Genomic DNA, 11603 nt, shown 5'->3' on the forward strand with positions numbered 1-11603 from the left:
AGTTCAATTTAATCCACATATAACGATACGATATTTATATGTATGGGCACATGCCTATCAGAAAGCTAGAATAGATGGTAAAATGTGGAACACAGCTGCTGCAGATCGGGATCGTTTCAAGATGCGATGTGTGAACACTTCAAAAATTCTAAATGATGCAAGAATATTTGACAAGGATCATAGAGAAAAGGTTTATTTAGAGCGAATAAAGAGATATCGAAATTAAATATCCTTTATTTAATTCCTATCTTATAAAATTTAGTAGTATAGAGGGGGGGGGGGCAAAAATTGGTTGTATCATTTTATTTAAAAGTTAGGTAACCACCTAACACTAGGACAATTTGTCTTAACATTATATTATATTGATCATGTCTTCGTTATCCGTCTGACCATTACTATAACACCAATATATCAACATAATAAATATTAACAAAGCCAAAACTTTGTGAATTTTACACATCATCTCATTTTCATTGATTGATTTACTTCCCACATCTTGTTTGTTAGATGAAGATTGACTTGAAAAAACAAATAATATTTTAAACTAACACTTGGAGAGAGAGAGAGAGAGCAGGTCTAAATAAACCCTTGCTCTTCTTGTTGAGGGCAGTCACCTACTACTCAGGCAGTGTTATTGTGCTGGGTTTTTCTTTGACAAAACACATCCCAGTGATCCATCCTCTTCTCTTCCCTTCATTGTAAATATATAAATATATAACATAGGGTAGGAGAAAAAGAGAGAAAGAGAGAGAGAGAGAGAGAGAGAGAGAGAGAGAGAGAGAGAGAGAGAGAGAGAGAGAGAGAGAGAGAGAGAGAGAGAAATATATTCTCAAATGGTTATTGATCAGTTAAATAATTACAAAAACATAATGAAAAATACGTCACAAATAACTGAGTAAGTAACTTTAGCCTCTCAAGTCTGTATCAGTCTGACTGGATTGGTATATAAAAGAGTTTGCCAGGCTATGCAAATCATTACAGGTTCGCCATACTTCATGGGCACTTCATTCTGAGTAGTAAAACAACAATCACACAATCTAAAGCACATTCAACATTTAATGTTTCTTCAACCCCAACCCCATACGTATGTTGTATAATTTACTTAAGTCTATTATAACAAAGTTAATTAATAAGTAATAAAAATAAAGTATATCATAATACTATAATGTAATAAGAGTCAATGTATATATTATAAATCAGAATAATTATATAATTTAATTAATTTTGTTTTCTTTTCAGGTGGAAGTGAGATAATTCTCTTAGAGATGTCACTTGATCAAACAAAAACCCATACAACAAACAACTTTTTTTTATGTGATGTATGTGGAAAAAATATAGTACAATAAGAACACTAACAGTCCATTTCACAACTCATACAAAGAAGACTATCCTTTTTACAATTCATACTGGTAAAACCCCAAAGTGCAGTGAATGTGAAAAAACAAACAAACAACACATTAGAGAAAAATGGTTTTCATGTGACGTATGTAGAAAAAAATTCCTTAAAAAATGCGACTTGACTAGACATATGGGAACACATAGTAAAACGGTTAAAATGTCAATTGTGTGGGAATAGATTTAGGGATGAATATAACTTGACCCAACATTTGAAATCAATACACATGATTCAGCCTTTGAAAACAAACAGTGAAAAAAAATATGATATATGTGGAAACAAACAGCAAATCAGTCCCAAATCTTTAAACAACTTTTTTACTTGTTTTGAATGTGGAACTGTATTTAAAAGCATAACAAGCCTGGATGAACATTTGTTGGAACAGTTTACCAAAGATATATCAGCTTTAGATTTGATAACTCCAGACATTCATTTTCAGACGTTTTTTGAAAACTAATAAGTGTATTGGAACATTGACCAAATCTTTAAACAACTTTTTTACTTGTTTCTGGTGGTAACTGGCACCTCAAGGAACATATAAAAGGAGTAGAAATATTAATTAGATTATTAATTCTGTCGGAGTGAGAGTAAACACAGATATATATCTCTCCTACCTGAACTTCTTTTCTATTACCACCACATTTTCTTGGCATATATCTTGTTCATTTTGGATCTACACTAGCTGCTGGATATGACTTGTACAGGTATAGTTGGAATTTACTTTTTTTTTATTTTATGACTTATTTATATTTAAATATATTTTAATTACCATATATATTTTAATATATTTTAATTAACAATCTACCTTTTGCTTCAGTGCTGCCTACGATGTTACTGTGCCAGCACAAGGAAAAGGTGTAATCAAGATAGATATTCAAGTAAAAGTACCAGAAGGTTGTTATGAAGAATAGCTCCAAGATCTGATCTTACTTTTTTTTTTTTTTTTAATCACATTGATGTTAGGGGTGGTGTCATTGATGGTGAAATGTTTCTGTGGTTCTCTTCAATTATTCTAAAGTAGATTTTATTGTGAAAAAGAGAGATCGAATTTCACAACTAATTTGTGAACGAATATTTATTCCTAATTTGTTAGAGGAAGTTTAGGACATTGAGCATACCAAATGCCCCTGTGCCGCAAACTTTTTTTTTTTTTTAATCAACAGAAATTAGTAGTAGTAGTAGTAATCAAACAACTAGCTAAATATACAGTGTGAATTAGTGATTCTCAACAATTACAGTGATAAGAGTGAGTAACTTATGTGTTGATGAAATGACTGAGGCGGTCTGCGTAAGGAGGCGGTTGTTATTTCCTAAAACATGCCTACTGAACTTCAATGAAAAGATGGTGTGGACTGTACGTTTAGCTATGGAGTATCCAGATTTTAAACTAGTGTTCAAGGAGGGTCAGGGTCTTCATCAGCCATATATCACAGTTGGAACAGAAGAGGCAGTTAAACATTTAACTACAGATGGCTTTCAGAATATTGTGATGGTTGTTCCAGAAGAAGGTATTTTCACAAAGGTCATACTTTTCAAATATCCAACTTACTTGGATCCCGATCATCTCCTTTACAATGACAGTGTTGTTTGGGTAAAGAGAAACATTGTTCATTATAAAAAACAAAGTCAAGTTATAGCTTTAATAAAAGGTGAGGCTCCTAAAAAAATTTTTGTACAAGGACTAGGCTATAGAAAAGTTTCAAAATACCAAGAGAAGCCAAAATTATGCCTGAAGTGTTATTATTGGGGGCATTTGGTTTTGAAATGTCAGTACGACCCCAGGTGTAAGTTCTGTGGTAATAAACATGACTCTAAAGAGTGTACAAAGAAACAAAAATTTCCATTTTGTTGTAATTGTAGAGGTAAGCATACTCCTTGGTCTTATCTATGCCCCATGAATCCTACAAATGCTGTTGCAGGGGGGTGGTATTCTGCCAGCTAAGGGGAAACAAACTAGCTAGGCCCACACAACTGAAAGTCCTAAAGTCCTGTAGTATACAAATGTAACCTAATTACTACTATTATATTGAATTTTTTGTAGTAACTTTACTAAACTAATCTATGCCTTTGAGATATATATGTATGTATGTAAGCATCTTTCCCATACAAAACAATATATAATTAAATTACAATGTTCGATAATTAAAGAAGGATAATTGGATTAATAAAAGAAAACAAATTAAAATAAATATTTTTTTTTATATATATTTGATTTATAGAGGGATATAAAAGAGGATGTTCTCCTGTTCAATTCACTTGACACATATGTCAGTAGCATATTATATACCTTGGGCAAAAGTTTATGTTGTGACCACCGGGCACACTGATTACCTTTGTCGACATGAACAATTTGAGAAAGAATGAGTCAAATAAAAGAAGAAGGTGGTTATCACTCAGACGAGATATGAAGCCAATCTTCATAGACAGGATGAATGACTGGTTCAGGGAATACCAAATCCCAGAAGATATTGATACATTTGTTGATGACCTTAATCACCAAATTGAAAGTTGTCTTAGAATTCAGCGCCATACGCCTCGACGAAGACCCCCTCGGAAGAAAATGCCTCGAGGCAAAGATCCACAGAGTAAAGCTGAAGAATTAATTCACATGTGGAGTAAGGCAGCATCCTCCTCCTCCCTCTCAACGGAAATCGTCATGGAACAGCTCCTGCTACAGAATGACAGAAGAACTAGAATAGCGAGAGCACAGTCTAGTGAGGACGAATATGGAGAACCTATCACAGCCCAGGAAGTAAGGGCGGCTGTTAAGAGAGGTAAAATTACAGCACCTGGTGAGGATGGCATTACCTACGACATACTTAATGCACTGTGTGAAGTGCCTGGGAATCCACTACTCCTATTGTTTAACAAATCATTCCTAAATGGAGTTCTGCCCACACAATGGAAACACGCCAAAATTGTTCCCATACCAAAACCGAATGACCCTGGCAATTACAGACCTATCAGTCTCGTGTCATGTACTTGCAAGATGCTGGAAAAGATCATCCTAAAACGACTGTTACACAAAATAGGTAGGTTTGGGGAAGGAGTCAATGGATATGTCAAAGGACGGAGCACAGCCAATTGTATAATTAATTACCTGGTTAATGACACGGCTAGGTACTCTGTATTTGTTGACATAAAAGGAGCCTTCGACAAAGCCCAGGGAATTGCGATCCTGGACGAGCTTGCATGTATGGGTGTCAAGGGGAGACTCATGAAACGGATTGAAGACTACCTCACAGGGAGGAAAGCTAAGGTCTACTTCAATGGAGCAATCTCAAGAACAATGAATATGGAACTCGGGACCCCCCAAGGAGGAGTCTTAAGCCCTACACTATTCAATGTACTTATGAATGCAATTGCCAATATTGATTTTCCTGAAGGAACACAACTAGTGGGATATGCAGATGATGTCCTAATACAAGCTCCCACCTTTGATAAAATAAAACAGGCTATTGAACTCCTTGGAAGGAAATGTATTGAGCTCGGTTTCACTCTCTCCACAAACAAGACAAAAGCATACTCCCATCGCAAGCGGAGAGAAAATGAAGAACTGCAAATTAATGGTGTAACACTTGAATGGGTTGACCACTATCGGTACCTTGGCGTCACCGTCGGCTCAAACAAGGGAAAGAAAGAGGAGCTCAATCAAATCATAGGAACATGCAAAAGTCGACTCAGGGAACTGAAACTGAAAGCTATGACTTGGAATGATGGCCATGGAGCCTCTATTGCTGTACTTAAAATGATGTACACAAACTATGTACGCTCCGTCATTGACAATGCAGCACCTGTTTTATGTACTTATTCACAAAGTGATATGAATAGGCTAGAAAGCATACAGGATGAAGCCATTTCAATCATTCTTGGAGTTCCAAAGAAAAAAACTGCTGAAATGTCCAATCTACAAAAAGAGTTATTATCCCTTCCCAGTATTAAAGAAAGAATTGTGGAACTGAATGCTAAGCTTGCAATTAGGATTGCCAGAGATCCCCATTATAATGACATGGCTAAAAAAAAATTGAGCTCTGTGCTACTTTCAGGGGGAAACAAGAGAAGCAAAAAATGGCATCACAGAGCAGTCGGCTTCCTTGAAGATCTTCACCTACTTCAACAAGCTCGTGAGCTCATGCCTGTAGAAAGATTACCTCCCTGGGTGGATCCCCTGAATGACTCGTGCAGGATTATCATCAATGATATGGTAAAGAAAAAAACCAACATGGTACCCCAAGAAATAAGCCACAAGAATCTTAAGGAAATTTATAATGAAGCTGGAGATGAACTAGATCAAATCTTCACTGATGGGTCATCTAATCCTATTAATGGCCGGGCGGGTGCAGCATACACGGTAATTAAGAAGGATGATGTATTTTTTCCACCAAAAAATGAGGAAAAAGCGCGCATTGAGAACTATACCTCTTCAACACAAGCAGAGTTAACTGCCATTGCTATGGCGTTAAGGTATATTATTGAACAGAATACTACTGGTGCAGTGATTTGCACCGATTCGAGAGCAGCACTGCAAAGCCTAAATAAAGATCGGGACGAGAATCTTTCAATAGTCGCTGAAATTAAGAGAGTTATGAAGGTACTAACCAACCAGGGAAGAGTTGTCAAGTTCCTGTGGATTCCCTCCCATGTTGGAATCTATGGAAATGAACGCGCAGATGTGTTGGCAGCTGAAGGCGCTGAGGGAGACCATATTGAATACTTCATACCCAAGACTCTTCTAGAAATTAGAAGTATTATTAGGGAACATCATCGTCATCTCAATCATTATGAACCCCCCAAAAAAAGAGAATGTGGTGGTTGCGGGAGAGAATTAATAATAGAGAAAAAACATCTTGGATACAAATGTCCACACGTACAGCAGCTTTTTGTTAACAACATATAATAAAGATGATTTATAATGTATCTTATCTACCATTTGACAGAGGCTGTTTACCTTGGAGACTGGTTGGAAATATATGAATTGAATTTCAAATCTTATTGTTCCTTCTATTACATTTTCATATATGACTAATAAATACTTCTATAATTATTGACACAATATTATTATTATCCCTTTCACCAGATGGAATTATTATGTTCATAAAGAGTTAAGGATTACAGGTTACCAAATTATACATTCACTCTTCCAATTAGAATGAGTAATAATGTTTTTTTTTTTAATAGTTTATAATCATTTCAAAAATCCATATTCTTTTTTGACTCACAGTTTTGTTATAAGACAGAGCAGCTGCACACTTGCTTTACAGTTGCTCAGTTGCTTTCTCTCCACGTGACCAGGTTAGCGTTCTCTCTCTCTTTCTCTCTTCACACAATTAGGTCAATGTTTTTAATAATATTCCTTTAATAACGGATTTTTATTTAGTTAAAATCTAGCCAAGGAAACCTAGTCCCAAATTCAAGAGTACTTAGAAGTAACATTTTCGTTCCCCAGGATAGTGCGCTGAGAGCATGGATGGAGATCATGAGACGTTCCTCTTCACCAGTGAGAGCGTAGGCGAAGGCCACTCCGACAAAATTTGCGATCAGATCAGCGACGCAGTGCTTGATGCCCATCTTAGCCAGGACCCTGACGCCAAAGTTGCTTGTGAAACGTGTACCAAAACTGGTATGATCCTGATCTGTGGGGAGATTACGTCCAAGGCCCAAGTTAATTATCAACAAATTGTGCGTGATATTGTTAAGAAAATTGGTTTTGATGATTCACGAAAGGGCTTTGACTACAAGACCTGCAATATTCTTCTGGCCCTGGAGCAAAAGTGTGCGGAGATTGCTAATGGTGTACACATCGGGCACAGTGATGACAACATTGGTTCAGGGGACCAGGGACTGATGTTTGGTTATGCCACTGATGAGACCGATGAGTGCATGCCTTTAACTATTATGCTGGCACACAGTCTCAATCAGAAGATTGCCGAGCTGCGAAGAGATGGGACGTTCTGGTGGGCGCGACCTGACTGTAAGACTCAAGTCTCATGCCAGTATGTCTTCGATGAAGGAGCTGTTATTCCCAAAAGAGTGAACACTGTTGTCGCTTCTGTACAGCACTCAGAACAAATTACTGTCGAAGCTTTGCGTGACGAGGTTATAGAGAAGGTCATCAAGGTCATTATTCCTGAAAAATATATAGATACTCAAACGAAATACCACATCAACCCTTGCGGAGAATTCATTATGGGTGGACCTCAAGGTAACGCTGGGCTAACTGGTAGGAAAATCATCGTTGACACTTACGGTGGGTGGGGTGCTCACGGCGGGGAAGCGTTCTCTGGCAAAGATTACACAAAGATTGACCGCTCAGCGGCCTATGCCGCCCGATGGGTTGCCAAGTCACTGATGAAAAACAAATTATGTAGACGCTGTTTGGTTCAGGTATCTTACGCCATTAGTGTTGTGCACCCCATAAGCATCAGCATCTTCCACTATGGCACCTCACAGTACACATCAAAACAGCTTCTGAAGATTGTTAACCACAACTTTGATCTACGACTAGGACATATTGTCAAGGAGCTGGGCTTAAAGAGACCAATTTACAGTGATACGTCGTGTTATGGACATTTTGGACGGCAACAGTTCTCTTGGGAGCAGCCCAAGAAGTTGACCATCCCTGAATTTTAGAGTCAAATAATTCTTAAGGATGACTATCATTTTTACGTTTTTCATCAAGTCCCTGTTAATATGGGAGAACACAATGTCTATGCTTGATTCACAACTCTCCTAAACACGAGAGTGAAGTTATACAACTTGAGAACACTTTCCCACCAGGAGACTTGAACCCTAGCCAGCACAGAAGCCTGGTGGGAACCTTTAATTTTATATTCAATTGATAATTTTATATACTTTTTTGACGTTTTATATACCAGAGTATATAAAATCTCCGGGCCTTTTATATATCAGAGTAAATAAAATTAAAATGACTCTATAAGACCAGCGTCTGGGTCAAGATAAATACGTTTTCTTCCACTAAACTGAATCCAGTTTTTTTTATCTTTTTTTCGGTGGAGGGTTCTATGTGATCCTCCTCCTCCTCCTCCTCCTCCTCCTCCTCCTCCTCCTTCTACTGTTTGTGATTCTCCTCCTCCTCCTCCTCCTCCTCCTCCTTCTCCTCCAACTGTTTGTGGTTCTCCTCCTTCTCCTCCAACTGTTTGTGATTCTTCTCCTCCTCCTCCTCCTCCTTCTACTGTTTGTCCTCCTCCTTCTCCTCCAACTGTTTGTGATTCTTCTCCTCCTCCTCCTACTCCTCCTCCTCCTCCTCCTTTTACTGTTTGTCCTCCTCCTCCAACTGTTTGTGATTTTCCTCCTTCTCCTCCTTCTACTGTTTGTGATTCTCCTCCTCCTCCTCCTTCTACTGTTTGTGATTCTCCTCCTCCTCCTTCTACTGTTTGTGATTCTCCTCCTCCTCCTTCTCCTCCAACTGTTTGTGATTCTCCTCCTCCTCCTCCTCCTCCTCCTTCTCCTCCAACTGTTTGTTGTTCCCCTCCTACTCCTCCAACTGTTTATGGTTCTCCTCCTCCTCCTCCTCCAACTGTTTGTGGTTCTCCTCCTCCTCCTCCTCCTCCTTCTACTGTTTGTCCTCCTCCTTCTACTGTTTGTGATTCTCCTCCTTCTCTTCCAACTGTTTGTGGTTCTCCTCCTCTTCCTCCTCCTCCTCCTCCTCCTCCTCCTCCTTCTACTGTTTGTGGTTCTCCTCCTCCTCCTCCTCCTTCTACTGTTTGTGAAGTTTTTACCTTTCCTACTCCTTCTCCTGCATTTTGTAATTCTCAACCTCCATGTGATTCTTTTGTTTGTTCTACTTTCTCGACTTCCACATAAATGTTAAATTTAATGCTAGCAAATGTGTCTGAGGAATTAATATTCTTAGCTAACATTTTACATTCCACCTCATTATGACCGTCTTCGAGTTCAAGTTTCATAACCACGAATGGGGGTAGTGAATTTTCTTTCATTGGGAAACTGTCCGAATAAAATCCACAATTAAATATATCTTGACTTGCAGCATGGGTACATGATATCAACAATTTGTTCATGTAAAATCGTTTTCCTTCCTTTCGACATTTTTTACGTGATGCATCTAAATTGTTCTTTAATTTGACGTCTTTTATTTCACGTCGATCTGTATAAATATCAGGTGTGAAATTATGGAAATTCCATGGAAATATTAATATAATTTGATTTTTTGTATAATATCCCCTATCAATATTAGAATTTGTATATAGTTTATTTATGTAATATGCAGAATAACCATTGGTAAAGTTGTGGATTTCATCATAATAACTAAGGAATTTATTAAAGGGTTGAATTAGTGTCTTATCAGTTTCAGTAATAGTTTTAGGATTATACGAAATTGGTGGTTTGGGAACAATAAAGAGACCTTTATAAGTTTTTATATCTTCGATAAATGGCGAGAATAATGATTCTATAAGTTTGGATTTCATTTGGGATTCTCGAAGTTCAGACGAATCTGTGGAGGATTGTAATAATTCTTGAAGTAATTCATGAGGTTGTTCGACGGATTCCATTTGACTGATGACGTGAGGAACGCCAGAGGACTCATTTTCACTTGTTTGTAATTCTCCTCTGCCTTCTTCTCCTCCTCCTCTTCCTTCTCCGGCATCATGTAATTCTCCTCCTCCTCCTCCTCCTCTTCCTTCTCCGGCATCTTGTAATTCTCCTCCTCCTCCTCCTTCTCCAGTGTCTTGTAATTCTCTTCCTCCTCCTCCTCCCTCTCCATCGTCTTGTAATTCTTCTGCTCCTCCTTCCCCTGCGTCATGTAACTCTACTCCTTCTCCTGCGTTGTGTAATTCCCCTCCCACTACTCCTGCGTTGTGTAATTCCCCTCCCACTACTCCTGCGTTGTGTAATTCCCCTCCCACTCCTCCTACATCTTGTATTAGCTCAATGGACTCTGGTGTTGTGTCATGGCTGATGGAATTGTAATTGTTTTCCTTTTTATATAATTTTTTAGTATTTTTAGATTTTTTCCGTGAATTAATGACTACTATAACTGTTAGGAAAATAATTAATATTATTAACATAATAGTTGTTGACAGTAGATTATTCATTCTTAATTTTCTCTTTTTTTAATTATATGATTTTTAATTCAGATATTTTTAAAAAATAAAGTAATTATGCAACCAAAGTCAAATATGTTATTATTTTTATCCTGTTGAGTAGTTTTCCAGTATTAAGTGATATTGGATATTATATTAAATATTGGAATACCATTCAATATTGAATGAGTAATTCAATGTTGAATGAGTCATTCAATGTTGGATTGTTTTTCAGTATCCAGCACTATACTATATACTCTATACTATGTCGATATTGATTAGTTTTCTGGTTAGTATCCAATGATATTGGATAGTATATTCAACATTGAACGTGTGCAGATGTGACAACAGTCACAAACACCCTGATGGATAGTTGAAAAAAAAGAGATTTGAGTCCCTGATTAAAAAAAAAAAGACTACTACTACTACTACCCTACTTAAATTACTTACTGTTTTGCTTACTGAACACAATACAATACAATACAATACAATACAATTTTATTTAGGTAAGGTACATACATACAATAAATATTTACAAGGATTGTTTAACTTATAGGTATAGCTAGTACATACAATGCCTAAAGCCACTATTACGCAAAGCGTTTCGGGCATGATAAACTTAAATGACAAGCTTAATACTAATTGAGCATAATGAGTAGAATGAAAACAAGAAATGAAAACATAGATGAAAAAGCAGCACAAATACAATTATGTCGACAAACAGCGCTCTTTAAAGAAAAAAACAGACATTGGTTGACAATAGAAGGGTAAGGTAGGTTACAGGGAATTTATTAGGTATAGCTTCGCTTTTAACTTAAACTGGTTGAGAGAGGTACAGTCTTTAACATGGTTGGGAAGGTCATTCCACATTCTGGGCCCCTTGATTTGTAGAGCATTTCTAGTTTGATTAAGTCGTACTCTAGGAATATCAAAACTGTATTTATTTCTGGTGTGATGCTCATGGGTTCTGATACAACCTTCTATGAAGCTTTTGAGATCAGGATTGGCATTATAGTTTAGCGTTTTATATATGTATAATACACATGAGAGAATGTGCAGTGACTTAATGTCTAACATATTCAGAGATTTAAGTAGGGGTACCGAGTGATGTCTGTAATACAACAGATGTTGATGCAAACTCTAAT

The 11603-nt window shown here is 37.2% G+C and overlaps 1 protein-coding gene across 1 annotated transcript; it reads left to right on the forward strand.

The window, feature by feature from the left end:
• Positions 1-6859: 6859 nt before the first annotated feature.
• On the forward strand, positions 6860-8014 carry LOC138369724 (S-adenosylmethionine synthase-like; the record flags this gene model as incomplete). The annotated part of the gene is made up of 1 exon (XM_069333163.1): positions 6860-8014. A coding segment is annotated over exon 1 (1155 nt), but the record flags the coding sequence as incomplete, so codon positions are not given.
• Between the last annotated feature and the right edge of the window lie 3589 nt (positions 8015-11603).

Source organism: Procambarus clarkii, chromosome 29, assembly GCF_040958095.1.
Source record: "Procambarus clarkii isolate CNS0578487 chromosome 29, FALCON_Pclarkii_2.0, whole genome shotgun sequence".
NCBI classification, from domain to species: Eukaryota; Metazoa; Arthropoda; class Malacostraca; order Decapoda; family Cambaridae; genus Procambarus; species Procambarus clarkii.